The 22,640-nt window shown below is 36.6% G+C and overlaps 2 protein-coding genes across 3 annotated transcripts in view; one reads left to right on the top strand and one right to left on the bottom strand.

Annotated features, from left to right (window-relative positions):
• LOC126976661 (cytosolic Fe-S cluster assembly factor NUBP1 homolog) overlaps nt 1–13,216 on the bottom strand; it is a 19,398-nt gene extending 6,182 nt beyond the window's left edge. The window contains exons 1-6 of the mRNA XM_050825148.1: nt 13,020–13,216; nt 12,834–12,914; nt 12,401–12,558; nt 5,090–5,191; nt 3,350–3,440; nt 1,423–1,494 (exon numbers count right to left, since the gene is read on the bottom strand). Coding sequence (XP_050681105.1) covers nt 1,423–1,494; nt 3,350–3,440; nt 5,090–5,191; nt 12,401–12,558; nt 12,834–12,914; nt 13,020–13,050 — 535 coding nt within the window. The 5' untranslated portion in view covers nt 13,051–13,216. The remainder of the gene's footprint in view (nt 1–1,422; nt 1,495–3,349; nt 3,441–5,089; nt 5,192–12,400; nt 12,559–12,833; nt 12,915–13,019) is intronic.
• On the top strand, nt 9,907–22,640 carry LOC126976659 (tektin-3-like). Of its 2 annotated transcripts, none has more exons than XM_050825146.1 (11): nt 9,907–10,027; nt 13,559–13,698; nt 14,267–14,518; nt 15,294–15,384; nt 15,794–15,935; nt 16,460–16,557; nt 16,804–16,923; nt 17,573–17,705; nt 17,956–18,086; nt 21,600–21,754; nt 22,384–22,640. In XM_050825146.1, exons 1-11 carry the CDS (start codon nt 9,983–9,985, stop codon nt 22,592–22,594), a joined length of 1,518 nt encoding a protein of 505 aa, XP_050681103.1. In that variant the 5' UTR covers nt 9,907–9,982; the 3' UTR covers nt 22,595–22,640. The 2 variants fall into 2 exon arrangements, with proteins under 2 accessions (XP_050681103.1, XP_050681104.1); XM_050825147.1 differs by lacking the exon at nt 9,907–10,027 and adding an exon at nt 13,325–13,471.

The raw sequence follows: 22,640 nt of genomic DNA, 5'->3' as shown, positions 1-22,640 counted from the left end.
TTGCAGCTACGGTCTTCCTCCCTTCTTCACACTTTCTTAACCATGCTATCTCCTCACAAGCTCCGATCACTGTTCCCTTCCTAATGATTTGCTTGTCCTCATGAGGATTAAATACGGGAACCATCGCATTCTGGGAGTTTCCCACAACAGTCCTGGCCGGGATCCATGTCGTGTCCGATGTCTCTCTTTCTATTATAGCGCATTTACAAGGTCTTCCTCTGTCATCCCTTGGCAGGACTACCGGGACTAGGGTCTGCGATCTCGGATTTAAAGTAGTGTCTCTTAAGCACAACACTTTCCCAACAGTTCCGCCTTTTATTGGAATTTCTTCACCTCCATGCTTCAATACACCATGTTTCCTGTCAATGGTACACTCGTGATTTCGAAGAAAATCCAACCCAATGATGCAGTCATCTGTGATATCCGCGATTACCACTTTTTGCCAGTACAACGTATCCCCGATTTTCATGGCCACGATCTTCTCTCCCTGGACTGGTATGCGCTGGCCGGTAGCTGTTGTGATTGTTAAGTTTACATTTTCTCGCATATGTCGTCTTCCGATGCTCTCTAGTCTTCTTTGGCTAACGACTGTACGTGAGGCTCCCGTATCCAAAGTGAAACGGCAAGATTTTCCATTTACCATTCCTTCTATAACTAAAGTGTTTCCGTCACATGTCTGCTTGACGAAGATCCTTGGGGCTTTGCTTCTACCGGCCAGCGCCCACCCCACTGCCCTGGCCTTTTCTAGTTTTCCTGCTGCTCCAGCGGTGATGTTGAGACCGCCGCATGCTTCCTACCTTGCGTTATGCTCTCACGCCTGGGGCAAGTGATCCTAATGTGTCCTCGCTACCCACAACCATAGTATACATATGCTTGCCTTCGGCTGGAATCTGCTCGTACAATTTTGCGGAGTCTCAACGCCCGAGAATCGTGGCGAAGCGCTTCCACTTCCAACGCATGTGCCACAGCTTTCTTCAAGCTGGTATGATGACTCAATCGTACGGCTGCTCTAACTTCGGCGTCCCGTATTCCATCGATGAAAACTTGGAGCAACATTTCTTCTATTGCAGCTGGCGACGACGAGTATCATACCAGAGAGATCCCTGGTTTGATGGCCCAAGTTTCGGGCTAATAGAGAAAAGAAGTAAACACCACTTCGGAAGAATACAGCAATCTATGGACGTTTTGATGAACGATGAACAAAATTAATATCATTATCAGCAATAAACAAGATTTTGCATTAACTAATATAGCTCGTCTCGGCTAAATAATTCATTAAACCCGAGAACCTTCGAAGTTTCCTGTTGTATTAGTCAGGCATGATTTAAATTCTAGTATGTATTTATATAAATTTGTAATTCAAGGTGTTAATTAGTTTTTCCATGTGTTTGTGTGCATGAATGTTTTCATGAGCCATGTTACCTGGTGGCGTATCGATCAGAAGATAGTCAAGGTCACCCCAATCCACTTCACTCAAGAACTGCTTTATCATCCCTGTAAATATAATAAATACATAATAATTGGCAATAATAATAATCTTTGTGCCGTTTGGTGTCGAGATACTTGGCCCGTGGGGCCCAGAGGCGCGGAGAATGTACAAAGTACTATCTTCGCGCCTCAATAGGGCTACTGGAAACCCAAGCGCTGGCAGCTATTTCGGTCAACAGATCAGCCGAGCTATCCAACGCGGAAATGCTGCCAGTATTCTTGGTGCGCTTCCCCGTCATGATAGACGAGAACGAAATTTACGAGAACTTTACAACTAAGGCAAACAGAAAAACGAGATGAATAGAAAACAGCGTTAGATATAAAGAACCAATTTCGCCAAATGACTTTTTTATAATAATATGTTATTATAGATATAGATGTTATCATTTATATATATACCTATATACCTATGGATTTAGATTTCAGTTTAGCAGTGTCGATAGGACATAACAAACACGACCGGCGCGGGCGACGTTTTTACACATATTACTAAACAGTAAGTACTCTACAATTCTACTGTCTCGAATGGCGACCACGTACCGGAAGACGCAGTGTAGGTAGATTGGTAGGCAAGATGGACCGACAATCTAGTCAAAATCGCCGGAATACGTTGGATGAGGGTTGATAAACCGATCGTCGTGGAAATCTTTGGGGGAGGCCTTTGTTCAGCAATGGACGTCTTCCGGCTGATGATGAACTACTCTACGAATCTGTCACTTAAGGCTGGGGACAGAGCCGATGGCCTTGAGGAATCGAACGGAGCTTGGTTACCTTTCTCGCACAAGATCAGCATATTACAAAAATCATCATACAATTATCATTACAAAACTAACAAAACTATATCATGTTAAATACTATTGGTGTACAATTAATAAATTTTCGTACAATTATTATCTAGATAGAATGATTAGCACGGCTCCAACTATAAAAGTTAGAGGTATTTTGGTGATATTTTTTCGCTTTGTCTATTAAAGATAGGAATGTAAAGAAATAAAGAATGTCTTGCTAATATTCTGTAGCTATTTAATTATTTTTTGTAATATTAGCTTTATATAAACCGTCAAGAAACGGTTTCAACGATGCGCTATTTTGGCGATTTCTTGGGATAGCGGCCTTAACTAGGTGACCTTTTCTTAAGTTCCTTAGGACGGTGAAAATTAAATGATACTTTAAGGGATATTAGTTCCGTAAATCAGACGGCATCTTAATACGTAAGCCACGATTAATTATTGTCTGCTTTATGCGCAGTCATGAAGACATCAATACTTATTGAGACATCGTCTGGAAAATGCAGAGACAGTAGTCATGACATCATTTGTAGGTAGGTAATACATTTAGTATATATATACCAACTCTCTATTGAAAAATTATAATAGAAGGAATGAATACATTCAAAATAAAGATATACTATAGAGTTTCTTGTGTGACCACTACTCACAATAAAAACACGCACTGTATACTGTAGCTAGGTAAACTCTCTTTACTATCGAAATTCAAAGGGATACACAATCTCATAGAAAATTGTTAAAGCGTGTCACAAAATATTCATAGATTGGAGGAGCGACATCTATCGGTGACTTAATAAAGCACGAATATTAACCTTGCTTGTTTTCTACGTAAGTTTGGACAAACTTTTTCCGAACATATGATAGGTTCAGTAATTAAAAAAAATATTAAAAGTGACGATTCAAGAGCGCCTAGTTTAATCCAAATTGAATAAAATTTGTTTCAATATAACTATGTACAGTATGAGAACATATTATAATGTGGTCATGAAACTGCTCCCCGCTGAACTATTATTAATATAAGGTTTACTTTAGATAGGTACCTACGATTATAACAAATATTATCGTTCACTCACCATTTTTCTTCGGGCCGCGCCAAATAACCGCGTCATCGGGACTGCTCAGCAAGAATCCGATAGACATTAGTGACAAGTTGTCCTTCACGTACTAAAACATAATAATAGTATAACATTTATTATAGATAATAAAATATTGCTATTTATCAACACTACCTTTACAATACGTTTTTAAATTCTACATCTTTCTAGCACTGTTATAGCTGATGATATTGGGATCCAGCCTAGCGAAACTCTCTAAGAGAAAAAAGCGATTCACTCGATTGTATGAAACGTGCAGTCATTGACAGATGACGGCTATAATCTTGTAAAAAACGGAGATCGCCGAAATCCACTACGTTTTAAGCAACTGATCGCCTTCAAACTTAGCCGGATTATACTTCGTCGCCAATCGCCGTATTCTCGCTCCAATAGCGTAAAGCTAGCATTAGCTGAGCGGCGCGGCTCAAACGAATAAGGCGGGGCCTATATACTATCACTGTCATTTGATGCCGATCGCGGAAATTAGAATTATTGCCTTACAATTACAAATTCTGTAGAAAATAAATTACTGATTCTGTAGATGAAGCCACAACCTGAGAGTTGAACGAAGCATACAAAATTTATCAACTATACATCACTTGAACGGTTGGCTCAGTTGGAAGAGCACTCGTACGGAACGCGAGAGGTCGCGGGTACGAGTCCCGAATCGTTCATAAATTTTGTTTTCAAATTTTTTTGTGTAATTCATCCTAGAAGTGAGGGTTATCACTTTAAAAACATAACAAATTGTTATGTAAGTAGTAGTTAAATACATACTTTTATTATGATTTCCAAATAATTAATTTCCGTGACCTACGTGAATAAACTGATTTTGATTTGATTTGATTTGAAATTAGGTAGTAGGTACCTATCTACGTTTGGTTGGTTGTCGTTATAATATACGAGGTTAAATCTCACAACCTTGTGGTTTTGCCTCGACCTTAAGTTGAAGCTTTCCGACAAATATATTTTAATACATAATATAATATCTATATATATAAAAATGAATTGCTGTTCGTTAGTCTCGCTAAAACTCGAGAACGGCTGGACCGATTTGGCTAATTTTGGTCTTGAATTATTTGTGGAAGTCCAGAGAAGGTTTAAAAGGTGAATAAATAGGATTATGCTGCTAAATTAAATAAAAACAACAAATTTGTTTTTCCTTTGATGTGTTCATACATAATTTCTATGAGAGAATTTATTGACGCACGGTTTGACAGTTCTGCTGTGTAACAATTTCATTACGACAGCAGGGTGCATATTTTACGAAGTAATTTTTGATGTTATGATATATTATTGACAAATTCATATAAAAACATTATTTTATTTATTATATACAGAACAACGTCTGTCGGGTCAGCTAGTTCTTAATATTTTAACTTAACAAAATTCAAAAACACTAACACATTTAGCGAGAATATATTTTGATAGCCTAGATGGTTGCGAAACTGAAGTTGCAGTGGGTAGGGCACCATAGCTCTACCGACAGATGGCCGTTGGGGCAGTTAAGTCTTCGAATGGCGACCACGTACTGGAAGACGTACTGTTGGTAGCTGTTGGCCTACAAGATGGACCGATATTCTGATCAAGATTGTCGGATTAGGTTGGATAAGGGCAGCGCAGGACCGATTGTCGTGGCGATGTTTGGTGGAGGCCTTTGTCCAGCAGTGGACGTCTTCTGGCTGAAATGAATATATGAAAACTGATGAGGATACTGACCACCGGTGACCACCCCGACCCGGAGTTGTGCACTTGCTCACCGCGCACGCCCAGCACACGCGGCTGGCTGGGCCCGCAAATGTCCGCGTCCAGAATCCCCACCTGCGCATACAACATCATTAATATTACTAGTACCACAACCGCGCCTTTTTCTGCCGTGAAGCAGTAATGTGTAAGCATTTGCAGTGTATGCCGCAATCACATATCAATTGTAGTGCCACTCAGAATTTTTGGGTTTTTCAAGAATCCTGAGCGGCACTGCATTGTAATCGGCAGGGCGTTTCAATTACCATCAGCTGAACGCCCTGCTCGTCTCGCCCCTTCTTGTCATAACAAAAATATTTATTGAGTACCTACCAAGATTTGGAATCAAATCAAATCAGGTTTATTTAATTAGGTCCAAATATGACACGCCTTATGAATAGTAAAGATTTGAGCTTAATGAGAAGAAGTAGCAAGAAACTCATTGCTACACGTTTAAATCACCTACCTATTGCCCACAGGTTTGTCATTTAACATTCACAATTATTTTTATGCGAAGCGATTCAACAAAAATACTGAAACCTTATGACTTATACAAGTAAATACAAAAAAAAGGAAATTAATAATAAAACACAAGAGTTAATAAGTACATAAATAAAGATATTATGGGAGGATTATACTATCAATATTTTGAAAATAAATATGACTATAAATATTGATAATTTACCGCCATCACTACCTTCGACCATATTTTAGGGAAGGAAACAACCCGCCCCACAACGCCGCAACAAGTAATGATATTTAGGAAAGCGAGCACGACGAAGCGGTTTTTTTAACGTTTGAAAGCGGTAAATATATTTATACATTGTAAAATACCCCTTCATTACAAAAGAATGCTTAAGACTGTAGCAGTAGAATGATGCAGATTATTTCTTACTTTTTTAGAATAAAAATGAAATGCAGTTCATTATTTAATCATAGCATGCATCATATCATTAGAAAATTATCTCTACTTATAGTCCTTAAAATTATTGAAAACCCAAAGGCAAAAATGTAATTCGTCGCAACTGCTGACAGCATTAGAATCGTTGTACAAGTAACTGGGTCATAGTTACGTATGAGGGGCACACTGAAATGATCGGGAATAGAATATTTCGGATTGAGTTACAATAAAACCTTTTTTAGAATTTGAATACTGGCCTCTTGGGTTAGATTTATTACGCAGTCAACGGTTTGAAGACCCCGAAGCAACTGTGGAAGCGTCCAAATCAGCCATTTTGTCAACATCAATTTCAGACTGGGATTACTGTCTTAATAATTGGTTTGCACGAATGGTAAAGTGCATTAAGTTGAACGGAGAATACTTCGAAAAACAATAACATACAATTTAGCTATACCGTGCATGTGGTTTTTCTTATTCCCGATCATTTCAGAGTGCCCCTCGTAGTTCTGTAATTGTACATAGATATCGATAACTCAGTTTCAAAGTGTAATAAGTCAAGTCTGAAATTTCGTAAGTTTGAGATAAATTGTATGAGAAATTGTTCCATTAACGATAACGAGAAACAGATTTGAATGCAATTTAATCTTTACTTCCAATATTTATTCATAAGTCTAGAATATTTTTGTGCCAAAGAGTAACAACTAGATATGTTTTCTTTTAGAACCCTTTTCTAAATTACTCTTTGAAACTGAAGTATCGATATTTTATAATGAACTAGCTAACCCGGCAGACGTTGTTCTGTATATAATTAATAAAATAATGTTTTTATATGAATTTGTCAATAATATATCATAACATCAAAAATTACTTCGTAAAATATGCACCCTGCTGTCGTAATGAAATTGTTTCACTTGAACTGTCAAACCGTGCGTCAATAAATTCTCTCATAGAAATTATGTATGGACATGTCAAAGGAAAAACAAATTTGTTGTTTCTCTTTAATTTAGCAGCATTTTCTTATTTATTCACCTTTTAAACCTTCTCTGAACTTCCACAAATAATTCAAGACCAAAATTAGCCAAATCTGTCCAGCCGTTCTCGATTTTTAGCGAGACTAACGAACAGCAATTCATTTTTATATATATAGACTAGCTGACCCAGCAAACGTTGTATTGCCGATATTAAAATCGCGATATAAAAGTAACTGTTGATCGTAGATGGGTGAAAATTTGAAGTTGTATATATTTTTTAATGCTGACTCATAATCCAACAAATTAAAAAAAAATGTCAAAAAAATTAAAAAAAAATCGTGTGGACCACCCTTAACATTTAGGGGTATGAAAAAGATAGATGTTGGCCGATTCTCAGACCTACTCAATATGCTCACAAAATCTCATGAGGAGTACGGGAACGAACATTGTGACACGAGAATTTTATATATAAGATATATGTCACGGTAAAGTTTTAAAATGAACTTTAATTTGTTTATACAAATACACGTGAGACTGCAAGACTGTCGAATTGTTTTAAAAACAAATATTGGCGGAATTAACACTAAAGAAAACTTAAATCGTTTGTATTATTATGGATTTCCGCAAAGTAACGCCTAATTCAATAAATTTTCTTTAATTTCTTTATAATAGATACCGTATTCGACTCGACGAAATATCAAATATATTGAGGTTTCATTAATTGTATGTATAATGAAACCTTAATAGAGCTACTGGAAACCCAAGGGCAGCTATTTCGACCATTGAATATACTTATATGTAAGTATACTTATCATAAGCTTACAATCTATTAACGACTATAGACGAACAAAGTGTGTATGAGAGCAGAACATCTCTAACTGACATTGAATAATGAATTTATTTTAGATTTCTACACTTCATCTCTGTGTAAACTTTCACTACCCTATGGGCTATGCCTGACATAATTCTAACTAGTCCACATTCAAACTAAGCTGAGTATTCTGACGACCTGTATAGCCGAGTGGTTAGCGATCCTACCTACTAAGCTAGAGGTCCCGGGTTCGAATCCCGGTAGGTGCAAGCATTTATATGATTAATATGGATGTTTGTTTCCGATTCATGGATGTTTATATGTTTTTATGTATGTTTAAGTAAGAATATTGTATTAAATATATCGTTGTCTTGCAACCCATAACACAGGCTATATATGCCTAATTTGGGGCAAGATAATTTGTGTAAAAAGTGTGTCAATATTATATTATATTATTTGAGGTCCAAAGTCAAAAGATAGTTATTGTTTTGTGACTTTTAGTATATTTTTGTGGATGTGTTCAATATCGGTTCCTTTTTTAATTAGAAATATCGTATAAGTTTTGTTCGGCGTGTTAGTACAATCAGTATTTTTTTTATGATCTTGTGGACTGGTCCCTTTATGCTAAGCGCTTACGTCAAAATGCCATGCGTCTTTTACGTTTTACTTTCAAGAAACGAAATTAAATTTCTTTATTACGTCGTATACTATAGTTGAGATATAGATCTTAAATTTATTGTCGTGTCTTCTATTCGGGTGATTTAAATTAGCATGCAAAACTGCAAAAAAACTACAAAAAGTTTTAAAAAATAAATTTCAGAAAGGTGACCTACATCTGTAGTTAGAAGTATAGAACAGACAATAACTAGTCGTTATAAGTGTTTCGAAATCACATTTGCATATAGATTCTTGAGTATTATTATACAAGTTTCATTACGACTACTTAAACTATTTAACATTAATTTATATTGACGACTATTTAAACTTAGATAAAAGGAACCTGGGCTGCGGTGATCACTTAAGTACATGCGGGTCACTTATCTGTTCACGCATTCCAGTTAAATACTTCGCATTATAAACAAAATTTGATTGAATTACAGGTTTTTAGTTAGCTCGGGCACTTGAAACCGAAAAGCTATCATTGTATTTTTGTGAAACAGGAGTTCAGACGAATGGAATTCCTAGACGATCGAGTCGAGTTAGCAAATCTTTTGTGGGGCGATGTATATGCTTTTACAACAGGATCCCAGAAAATGCTCAAAGCAAAAGTATTACGTTATTCAAAAGAATTGTTAAAAAACGTTTGTGTGGTAAAGGTTATTATAACATAAATGACTTTCTTAATGATACCACAGATTGGGAATGGAGCGACCGCCCTCAGGCTATTAATTAATAAGTTTAATTGTACAATGTTACTTTGTAAATGTTACTTTAATTGTAAAACATATTTTTGATAATAAAAGCCCCCTGAGTTTGTTGCGCCCATTCTTCTCAGGCCCGAGGCATTCATTTTGTGGTAGTAGTTTTTTTCACTTTCAATAAGTGATTTCACATCGTATTTTGAATAAAAATATTTGAATTTGATCAAGACTACACTTAGTTTATGAAGCATTATTTTGTGATTGCACAAGAATTGTATCTTTTTGGGATCGAATGAGACGCTCCAGGAACGTAATTCTGATGAATAATTAATTAGCTAATTCTATCTCTAACAATGATATTTACAAAAGATGGTTTGAGGTCCAGATTACTAAAAATAGAAAATGATTTCTTTTTCAGTTCATTTTAAAGTGAAACTTTTATTACATTGCCTCAAATTTTTTCGCTCATGTATTGCATGTAGCATTACAATGTAGTAATACATTGCGGTAGGGGTTTTAACTGGAATTTTATTTCATTTGTTTCTTCTATGGGTTGGTTACGCCTGAAATAAATGATTATTGTTAACTATTATTTATAAATACTGCGGTTTAAGTTCTATACATATCTGATAAAATACCGCTTACTCGAATTCCCGACGGGACGTTATTTTTGACGGATAGTAAAAAGTGATCGCAACTTAATAAGGAAGTGAATGCAAGGTACGGTGTGGCACGGCGGCCCCTCAGCGCGGAGGACGGGAGCCGTTGCGAAATGTTTGCTGAAGAGTTGGCCCGATCAATTCCACAGGCACTTGAATACTTGTGATGGAATTCGGAAGTTCTTACGAAAGGAGGTCCAGATATAATCGGGTAATATTCCATAATTTTGCATTACAAGTTATTTATTTTACAAATTTGGTGACTTCATATTTTTTGGTTGTCAAATAAATCACTACCAACACTTCGGAAATAAATGGAGGTCTGAGAGGGAAGAAACGACACAAAAAACTCTATATTTTTTTTAACTAACAAAATTCAATTTATAATACGTAAAAACGTATAAATCGTACATAAAAGGCAACTATAATCTAGATTATTTTTTTAAATATTAAATTTCAATTCCCAGGATGCTTCATCGTTTAGACTGAATTGTTATTTTGTAATGGTATTTTTTGTAATATCCCAGTATTTGGGTACAATGGCTTATTTTACAATGTTATTGTATAAAAATATTTACTGTACAAAATAAAGTACTTCTACTATAGAGATAGAAAATTATTCATTGCTCAAAGCAACAAACAAAGTTTGCAATGTAAAAACCATATTATAATATAATATTGACACACTATTTACACAAATTATCTTGCCCCAAGTTAAGCATATATATATATATAGCCTGTGTTATAGGTTACAAGACAATGATATATTTAATACAATATACTTACTTAAACATACATATATTCATATAAACATACAATACATTTAAACATACATGACTCGGATACAAACATCCATATACATCATATAAATGCTTGCACCTACCAGGATTAGAACCCGGGACCTCTAGCTTAGTAGGTAGGATCGCTAACCACTCGGCTATACAGGTCGAAAAATATTATGTCATGTATACTATTTGAGTATTTTACAATCCAAAATAAGTAAACAACAACAATATAATATAAAGTAAATTCATATACTATTCAATATAGTATATATTATGTCTTTCTAAAAAATAATTTTAATTATACTTGGTCTATTAAGAAAGTTACCTGCCATAAGATTCACACAACTATTAAATAGAGTCCCAAGTATTAAAGACTATCCCCCTTATTCATAATGGTCCGCTAACTTAAAACAGCCGCTAAGGAGTGTTTTTTCTCATTCTGACTTAGGTCAATAGAAGAAGACAAAGTGAGAATTAGCAATGCTTTAAGTTAGCAAACTATTATGAATAATGGGGTATGTAAGATAGTAAGACTAAATACTTATTAAGGTAAGTACAAATATGCAAGATTGATAATATGAGTCAAATACAATTGCTTTATTAAAATCATTCTACACATATAGAAAAGATAATAATTTAAAAAAATACCTTCATTGTGTAAATTATGGTTACGAGTTCACATATCATAATATGCATGTATGTAAATCATTCTGTGAAAATATTTAATACACATTTAGGTCTACATTTATCTATTGAAGTCAATGAATGTAACGTAAGTAGGGTACGCCATACATACATGTGTATGTAGTAGGCTCCTGGTAGGGTTGTCATGGCATGAGGTGCGGGGAAATAAATAACACACAACTGTTTTGGATAACACTATAGTTTATTCTGTTTTACTTCCTACCTGTTGTATTAATTATAAATAAAAAAATAAAAGGTATTTATTTCAGGCATAATAAAACCCATAGTTACAAAAAATTTGGACACTGTAAAGGGGTGCCAAGTTAAAAGTAAAATTAGACTAACTAAAACTATATAAATATTGCGCAAATTTGTGCAGTCATTTTTTGTTCTTGTTCATGTGAACAGAGATCCAGCGCTTAAACACTGGATTCCTGATGTCGTCAGAGACAGCCGACGAGTATTATAATAAGCAATTTACATTCTTAACATATACTACATACATGTGTATGTATGTTGTACCCCACTTCAGTTACATAATTCGTGAAAGTTACAACAATGACACTTATAAATTTACACATTTACCATTTACCACCACTTCTGAAATGTTAAGCTTTAATCATAATAAGTGGGAAGAAACTCATTTCTAATTTTTTAGATCAATATTAACAGCCTCTTCATTTTTCAAATATTTTTAATACAATCAAATCAAAAAAATTGTAGACATCACATTGCAATCAAATACTCAAATGTTAAACTTACCCTTAAAGTAATAAAATAAAGAATGCATGACACATAGACAAGCCATCATGTGTACCATATTTTAGGGAATGTAACGAACCACCTTCATAAGCAGTGACATTTTAGCAGACACAACAAAGAAATAATAAATACTACCACTATAAACTACTAACACAAAAAAAAAAAATGTGCTGAAAATGTATGTAGTACACTCAAAGCCTTTACAACAAAACACATCCAAGCTTTCTTATTAATTAAAAATTAAAATAACACTGAGCCATATGCAATTTAAAGTAGTTTCTATTTTGTTTATAAGCTATGTATAGTTTATATATTACCTATAGAATTATTTCCGTAATAAATTATGAACTTACATTGATGTCAGGGTTAGATGCGGCCAATGCATTCCCAAGCAGAGATGTTACAGTACTCTTGCCAACTCCACCTTTTCCGGATAGAATAAGGATTTTATGCTTCACATTTGATAGTTTTTCCTTTATTATAGCTATAGCAGGATCCGGGCCAGTGGGACCTAAAAATAATATTACAACTCATCAGGAAACAGCCACAACATAAAAACTGATTATTTTCTAAGATATAGGCGAAAAGTATTCAAAGTAAGAAAATCATGTCTCAATTAATGTATTCTATGATGTGATTAAAATAATTGATATTGTTTCACAATAAATTTATTATTTTACAAAACTCTAGCAAAGTTAATAAGTTCATATATTAAATACATGCAGCAGTAGTATTCTGTGTTTTTTTATCATTTTTATAAAATGTTGGAGATCTATGACTACACACCTGATGCACAAACATTTTGGTTTGGACAACCAGCACAGGCAGATACTTTGCCCGCTTCTTCACTCTGAGGCCCAGGACAGTCTAGAATAAAAAGTTATATTATTATAATAACCTCGTATAATATTAAACTGCAAATAAAAAATTGTTCATAGAATTAATGGACTTCGAAAACACTTGCGCACTTACGATTTGGAGCGTTTTCTGGTATAGAACTCATAATTATTTCTTACTCCTTAGGCCATTCGATATGGTGTAGAATCGTTGTAAAAAACCTTGAAACTAAAGATCACTGTGTTAAACTTACAGCTAACATGTAAATTATCTTATTGAAAATTTAAACACAACATAATAATATTATGATGATAGGATTTTTTATAACAAATGTATTTTGATTAGTGACAACTGACAATTGGTAATGTGTCAATGTCAAACCAACGTCGTCTTTTTATTATTGTATACCTACTATATTTACAAAAATCATGGCATGACAATGAAAAAAAAAATAATTGGAATTAAAATTGACTTTAGTGATTTAATTATTAAAATTTTCTCTGAATAATTTCTAATTTTTACGCAATTTTCTTCCAAATTAATACTTAAATTTAAATAAAATGGCTAAGGAAGTAACAATGTGCACGGTATGATAAAATTAATCCTAAAATTCTAGTACCTAATGCAATATCACATCAGTATTACAAATGTACTAAATAAATGGAATCTTTCAGCAACTTCAAAAATGGAGCCCAGTAAAAGAAACAGCAGGAGCTCCGAGTATGCCTCCGCAAGTGGGGTACTGTTTTCATTCACCAAAGAAGCATCCCTGGAGGCCTATTATGGGTTACGAAGAAATTGAAGTTACTCCTATGTACGTTTCTAAAGTAACTCAATAAAAGAGGCTTTAAGACTTTGTGCAAAACTAGCTGAGGGACTCATTTTAGTCATGATTACAACTTTTGAATAATACCATGTTTGTTGAAATATTTGACTTATTGGGTCAGGTGAATGAAATATTGCTCTTATTTCTGATTTGATGTGCCACAGTATCAGCTCAAGCCATTGAACTGAGATCGCATTATTAGGGATCCGATACTCTGTGAACGGCTTCTGAGCACTGCGTAGTGAAATTTCTTAATATGAGTCTACGCCGCATCCACGAGGATTTTTTCCTGTTTAAAGTATTTAGGAGCTGATGTAAGCATAACATGATATGTTCCATCTTTAATTAGTCTCAGCGTGACTCCCGCAGTGCGATATGAATTTTTATCAGTGACGTATGGCATTACGTTACTCTTACATCGCTCGCTGATGTGTTACGACTAGAATCAAAATTACTTCTCTGTTATGGGCAGATGTATCGTCTTAATACGAGGTAGGCTATCTGCTTGTCCCGTCACTGAATCCCATTAAACATATTTTAATAATAAGTGTATCAGGCCCTCGCAACCGATCACCAACACTATGGTGGACCCGTGTTACACTCCGACGGGAATGGCCGCCGAGCCGCTGCGTTTCCCCAACTTGGTGACGGGGTTCGACCGAAGTCCCGAGCATGCGGCACGCGCGGCGCTCTACACGCGCTACACACAGTACGAGTGGAACCAGAACAGCATTAAGAATTACAACGAGTCCGACGCCAAGAGAAACTTCTCGGAGCGGGTGAGGAACGACATTATGAGGATGTTGAGGTACGTACAAACTTGCGTTGTAAATGATATATTATGTTGCACTTACGACTAAATAGTTACATCTTAGGGTCGACCCTGCGCTGACCATTCACAACCGCTCCATCAGAAGGAAAACCAACGGTAGATGCCGATGCATCATTCGAAAGGAACACTTATTTTGATTGTTAAAATTAACGATAGAACAAGGCATGCTCCGCGCGAAGCCAAATGGCATTGTCGTGAATGCGCCGCCATTTAGTATTTAACCTGAATGCTCCATGTCACCACAATATCATATTTTTGGAATATACACATCTAAGCGTTACAATAATTTAACATATGCAATAATTTAAATTTTGTTAAGAGATCTTCATCTATCCTTAAATAGTTCCTCCATTTAGATGTCTCCAGAGGTCGATTGTTCAATCAATTTGTGTGTAAGTATTTTTTTTTCTTATTCAGCCAGACTTGTGCATTTTCTTTTCGGCTTTCGCTGTTTTAAATAGAACGGTTTTTTTTTTCTTGAAACAACACACATGACCACTCAAAACGTAAATTGCGGAAACAACATGAAGCACCAGAAAAAATTTATTTTTTACCCTCTAGGTATATTTGGTGTCGAGATAAACGGCACTATTACATATGCTTTATTATTCCAAAGGTTATAATAATTATAGGGATTTCTTATTAATTTTATTCGATTAATTATAAATAGTTACCAAACATCCCATAAGCTTGACATATTTTTATCTTTAGCATTGTTCGTCATAAATTTAAACCAAACAAATCATTACAGAGAAACCGATGAAATCGGAACTCAAGGTCAACGTGACTCCGGGCGGAGAATCGGAGAAAGAATCACTGATACAACGTTTTGGAGAAATGAGGTGACCATATATTATTATAATTAGCCACTCGATATTGCTTTGATTAGGTTCAGGCAGGGGCGTGCATGCCATATAGGCAATTAGGCACTGCATACATTATTATTAAAAAACTATATGAATAAGCCTAGCCCTATTCAATTTAATGTAGTTCCAATATTCTTTAACCAAACTTCTAAAGATGACCCACTCGCTATTTTTAGGTGTCCAGCTGGTAGATTACTCAAAGCAAGCAGTGTTTCATACAATTTATTTAAAAAAAGTATGGGATTTATAGATATGCTTTATTTATATCCTATTTAAATTTATATCATTTCAAAAAGATAAGTGCAATTGCGACTAGTTACGTCTACAGTGCCTAGTGCCTACCGCATCGGAAAACTGTAGTTTCTTTACTGTTTGGAATTTGTAGGTGTCAATAGAAATGGAGCGTCTAGTGGCGACATGCGAGAAGCTAAACGATACTCGACGTCAGTTGGAGCGAGCCATCGCCGGCATCGAGGGACCATTACATATCGTGCAAGAGTGCTTGTACCATCGGGAGAAACGACAGGGTATTCTTAATGATAATGGCGTTACATTATATGGATGCGACAATAATTACTTATAGTTGGTAGCCAATTAAGCCCGAAAATAAATGGTTCTTAAAGAAATGAGAGTTTAAAAAGAGGTAGGAACCAGCCACTCCTGTAATGTAATGTACCTACGATTGAAATATTTTTCTTATTTAAGACAATGTATGCTTCCCCGGGGCATAAAATGAATAGGGATAAGAAGTGGCTAATTATCAGTGGGAGGCTCCTTTGCACAGGATGCCGGCTATATTATTGGTAACACAACGGCGCCTTTTTCTGCCGTGAAGCAGTGATGTGTAAGCGTTATTGTGTTTCGGTCTAAAGGCCACCGTAGCTAGTGAAATTACTGGGCAATAGAACTTAACATCTTATGTCTTAAGGTGACGAGCGCAATTGTAGTGCCGCTCAGAATTTTGATTTTTCAATAAAGGATTAATGCCACTCAGGAGAGCGGCACTGATGTCTTAGTAACGTAGAAATATTGAGTGGGTGTTTCGTTGTAGGTCTGGAGCAAGTACACGACGCTGTAGAGCAGTCACTGCTGAAGGAGGTGGCCATACTGCGCGAGTGTCAGGACAAGTTCCGCAACATGCTTGAGAAGGTCCCTCTATAAAACACACACACTCATAGACTGTTGACGATACTAATAAATGTGAGGTATAGATACTTAGGAAAAAAAATATAAACTGACAGAAGCGACATGATGCAATTATTTTTTGATACCAAGTTTTTATTAACGATTAATTCTTCGAGTTCGGTATGTTTTTATGTAAAGTACCTAGAGGTATCTAATAAATTGCATAACATTCAAGATTATATGTTTATTTAAATAACGAGTGGGATTTAGGTCCGTGCGCAGTCCAAAAATTGTCGCGCGACGCAGCATGAACTGGAGTCAGACATGAGGAACAAAGAGTACGCGCTCGGTATCGACTCCATGTGCCATCAGCTCAACAACTTCTCCAAGGCAAGTTTTTTTTGAGTCAAAGTTAAATAAACTTTATTCAATTAGGCTAACCGTCACTTTAAATAGTTTTTTAAATTTCTGAATATTATATATGTTCGGAAAATCTAGAGCTCGTGAAAATAACAAACAAGAAACCTAATACGCTTTAGCTTCAACTTTAGAGCTTGAATTCATTGGTTGTCTAAGGATCCGGATGCTTCGTGAACATGATGGTCGTGATTAGCACCATAATTACTAATCGCATCCAACACCTATAATAGTTACCTACTAGATACACCTCTACAGTTAACTTAAGAGTGCACACTAGCAATAATAAAAAAAGAGAAACGTGCCATTGAGTTCGCGATAATAAAATTTAACAAGCACTCGAATAATTGTAATCCAGCGTAATCAGCATTTTGTAATTGGTGAAAATGAAAGGTGAACTAATGTTTTCTATTACATTTTGGAGCTATAGATGGTACTTACGATTACCCGACTAATGTTGAATAAAATTTTATGTAGGGTTTCGAATATTAATCATACTCAATCTATTATATAATATAGATACTACACTACTCTTGAAAATGTCTTGAATTTAATGAGTGAGTCAGTATCAAAGTATCAAAATGCGTGTGTTTGATGCCTCTAATATGCGAGGAGTGTGTAGGGTCTGCAATTCTACGCTGGCATCGAGCGCTACGACCCGACAGTATGCGACACGGAACGTTGGGCGGCAGCCAGCGCGGCCACGCTGCAGCGCTCGCAGTCGGAGCGCGCCAAGGCCACGCAGATGCTCTCAGGTCAGCCTAAGTCGAGACCAGCGCCAACATCGCATCGTATTTATGTATATGAGCCCTCACTACCGTATCACCTATTGCCGCATGTTAATTATCAGATTCTTTGACGTTTTTTATACCAAATTTTTAGAAGAATTTATTGTGATAGTTTGGTAATATAAATTTAAGTGCCAAAACGATAATATGATGATCTCTTTACGAGTAGGCATTATTCTCATCAATATGTATTAACAACCATCAATACTACTGTCAGATGCGGAAAATCTGGTGAATGTGTCTGCGACGGAGATTTGGGACCAGTGGAGCAATACCAACAGCTCTTTCACGCGTCGCATCGCAGAGACCATCGAGATCAAGAACAAACTGCAGCTTCATTTGCACAAGGTATGACCTGCCTGTTACCCTCTCGTAGTCGTTCTTGCACAAACAAACAGGTTACTTATAACACTTAAAGATTGAACCACTTGATATCTTTAGTCTTGTAGAAGTCATGAGACCATTAGTCTAACATAACTATTATTTTTATAATGCACTATCAGATCATTGATCTGATGCGTGCATATCACTGCATGCTTATGTTTACAATTTTGTTTTTTTAATGTTCAATAAGTCTATTTCAGATACTTAATCTAAACTGATCTGTGATCTTAAGCATATACTTTATTGTTTCTAACTCAGATTGACATTTGATAGAGTTGTCAACTTGACAGTCAGAACTTTAGAAACTTCAGAAATTGACAAGATAATACCTAAATTATCATTAGTTACTACCTACCTATTTATTTATTTATAAGGCGACGTCACCAAATGGGCCAACGGAAGACCAGTGCTGGTTTTCAAACCAGCAAATATGCTGAGTTGGAACCACTTTGTGACGTATAGAAAATAATATTCCTCAATTTTGTTTTATTGTACTATATCTTCACGAATAAACTTTTTTTCTTTCTATTTTTAATGCTATTTACTGATTTTGCACTAATCACAGATTCTGGCAAACTGTTTCACATGTTCACCACCCGATTCGGTAAAAAGTTTTGATAGTTTTTCTGATGCAAGAGACATATTATGTATGCCAGCTGATAACAGCCTGTCATTGACAGGGTACATTGCTACTGTTACGAACACACAAAGCACAATGAAACTAGCACCATCTAACATCAACCAGTAAAACTACTCAAATAACAAAGACATCATGAAACTCCCTACTCAATACTAGACGCCGTTAGAGGAACAACAGTGGAACTAAATAGAAGTATAGTCTCGAAAACCGGGTACATGCACGAACTTTCTAGAATCATCCAAGCCGGTCGATCACGTTCGCACGACTCGGGTACGTTCCAGAAAGGAACTTTCTGGAATGGTCTGGAATTCGTCTCGGCCCATATAAATAGCCGCAGGGAGGCGAGCCAGTTCAGTTCAGATTGAGCTATCTTCGAGGCGACTTCGAAGTGAAAACTAGTGAACAAGAGTGATACCAGTGAAACCTACGACCTAGGACATCGTTAGTTGTTAGTGTTTGGGCGTAGTGCTTTGTGTTGGACCTAGTGCTAGTGAATAAAGTCTTTGAAAGAGTCAGCAGGTCTTTCTCTCCAAATCCTTCGAACCCTAACACGTAACAACTGGTGTCAGAAGTGTGATGTCGCTTTGTTGTGCCTCTAGAAATCCATTCTGATCAGGACAGGAACTTCGAATCGCAGGTATTCCAGGAAGTGTGCAGAATTTTGGGCATGCATAAGCCTAGGACCACCGCGTACCATCCACAGTCTGATGGAATGGTTGAGAGATTTAACCAGACCCTTGAGAGGCATTTGGCGAAATTGGTAGACGACAAACAAAAGGATTGGGACAAGTATATACCACTCTTCCTTCTGTCGTACCGAACCGGCGAGCATAAGAACATAAAAGCTACCCCGGCGTATGTCAATTATGGTAGAGAACTACGAATACCAGTAGACCTATTGACAGGAGGTTAACCGGAGGGATCAGAGACCATACATGACTATTTCTGCGATTTAAGGAAAAAAATGCGCTATATACACGCCTTGGTTTGGGAAAATGGGTTATAGTCGAGTGAGAACATGAAAACCAGATACGACCGGAAATCGAACACGAGCGGCTTCGAGGAAGGGTCACTGGTGTGGCTGTATAGCCCAACTCGCCGGAAAGGGAAATCTCCAAATTTGCAGACCAAGTGGGACGGTCCATACAAAGTGGTTAACCGACTGAATTATGTGACTTATAAGATTCCAAAGCAACCAAAAGGGACATTCAAAGTGGTACACATAGACCGTCTGGTGCGTTACCATGGCAATAACAACGATGCTCGGGACGAGCATCTCTAAGAGGGGAGTAGTATTAAGAACACAAAAAAGCACAAAGAAACTAGTGCCATCTAGCGTCAACCAGTAAAACTACTCAAATAACATAGACAACATGAAACCCCTTCTCAATACTAGATGGCGTTAGAGGAACAATTGTAGAGCTACATAGAAGTATAGTCTCGAAAACCGGGTACATGCACGAACTTTCTAGAATCATCCAATTCCAAACCATTCGCACGACTGAATGGTCTGGAACTCGTCTCGGCCCAGCTATCTTCGAGGCAACTTCGTAGTGAAAACTAGTGAACAAGAGTGATACCAGTGAAACCTACGACTTGGCTACGACCTAGGACATAGTTAGTGGTTAGTGTTTGGACGTAGTGCTTTGTGTTGGACCTAGTGCTAGTAAATAAAGTCTTCAAAAGAGTCAGCAGGTTTTTCTCTCCAAATTCTTCGAACCCTAACACGTAACACTACGTTGCTTTAATACTATAGAGGGCAGACAATCCCCATGATTTTTTACCTTTAACAAAATGTTTTTAAAAATTTACACACAATATCTGATGAGATTGTGAGTTTCAGCTTTTTTAGGAGTTGATGTATAAGTTGACTCTACAGTGTAGGATTTTTCAAATCGTTTTTCAAACAGGTTGGCTACTGTTTTGTGATCATTGGTAATATTCATAACATTTTCCTCCAGAGATCGAGGTACCCATACTGCAGAAGAAAGCTACTTGCGTACATAGGAGAAAAAGGATTTAGGTCCACTATTCCTCTTTCAAACTCCCTTCTTAATTTCGTAACTTAACACAATGTTTTATTATTTAATATGCGATAGTCTTTGTATGAATCCTCTGAGCAATTTTATCTATAAAATTTCCACAAGCGTTTTTTGTTATCACTCATATCTAATACATGCTGATTAATCCATGGTTTAAAAACTGAATGATTGGCGCGGCTTTTTGTTACTGGTATATGTGCAGTAATAGCATAATGAGTTATGCTTGTAAAGTTAGTCCAAGCTTGGTCAAGATCTGAGCAATTTAAATCCAAAATCGAGGAAGTAAGTTAATTTTTTAAACGGGGAAGTAGGTACATGGCATACGTTTGGTCGAGGATCGCAATTTTTGGACTTTCCGTAACGCCGAAGTACATGATTTAACCGCCGTTAGCTCCACCTCCTAAATAAAAAGTAAATAAATAATAAAGAAAACTGTGAGTACTATCAGTAAATGCTAACACATTCAAAATAATTGTATCTACCAATTATGCCAACACTAACATTTAAAAAAAAATACTAAAAAAGTAACAATATAACTTTAAACTTGGTACCTATCAATAATAAGACTTCTAGATGATGATAGTCCTGACATCCATCCAACCAATGAGAGTTAGCATTATGGTATTAAAGCCATTATTACTGTGAATTCAGCGGAATAGCCAAGGTCTATTCAAAGTACCTTGTCCATCAGATGATACGTTACTACACTACCAGTAGGTACAAATCCTGTAGACACTCACTTAGATGCAGACAAAGAAAATATATTTAATATGTATTATGATGATTGAATATCAGGTCCAGCAGGAGATGTTTGATGTTGAGAAGACTCTGGAGCTGTTGAATAAAGCGATCGAGGACAAGCTACAGCCCATGCGGGTCGCACACACGAGGTTACAGGCGCGAACTAACAGACCGCACCTCGAGAAGTGTCGTGACGAGGCGCAGAACAGGTAAGCTTTGCAGGTAGCAAGGCAATGCCTGCTTCGTCGTATATTTAGTAATGTAGCACTTAAATGTGTGGGTAGGTATATTATTTATTTATTTTACTTTAATTAATACGGTTAACACTAATGACAATAACTAAAGACAATAGATTCATTCATCTCGCTCACAGCACTTCTATCGCCATTCATGCGCTAACAAGTCACACTCAGGGTTTGCGTTCAAAAGAGCGTGGAGCGCGGTAAGGGTGCGGGGTATATAGGTGACAGTGCATGCGCTACTGTGCGCCTGTGTGGAACCGCAAACAGTTTATGTCTACGGTTACAGTTAGGTACGTTAGGTTACGGTTAGGTATTTGTTTGGAACAAAGAACCGACACAGCTTATCACTTAACTTGGGAGCATCTATTTCGTCGCCTTGGAGGTTTTTGATTATTAATATTTATATGAAGATATTTTTTGGAACGGAAAATACAGCGGATAGGTGATGACCGCAGCCCATACTCTCTTACAACAACAAAATGGCTGCTAGCAGTCGGGAGCTTCTCGCATAGATTAATAAAAATTATTGTTGTCTATCTACGTCAAGTGGCAAGATTAAACAGAAAATGTTACTATTCAAACACTCTGTGTTATAGATTGGTTAAAGAAGTGTGCGACTTGCACGAGACGATGGAGACGCTGAGGTCGAAGATAGCGACGGCGGAGGGAACGCACCAGACCCTGCTGGGCGTCCGAGCCGGGCTGGAGGCCGACCTCCGCAACAAGTCCACCACGCTCTTCATAGACAGGGACCAGTGCATGGGACTGCGCCGCGGGTACCCCGTCACTGCTGCCATCAAATCATAGAGTAGATAAAGTCTGCATTGTTCATTATATCGATTTTCGTTGATGA

This window comes from Leptidea sinapis, chromosome 41 (genome assembly GCF_905404315.1).
Source record: "Leptidea sinapis chromosome 41, ilLepSina1.1, whole genome shotgun sequence".
Lineage (NCBI taxonomy): Eukaryota > Metazoa > Arthropoda > Insecta > Lepidoptera > Pieridae > Leptidea > Leptidea sinapis.
This window is presented reverse-complemented; position numbering and strand designations above follow the sequence as displayed.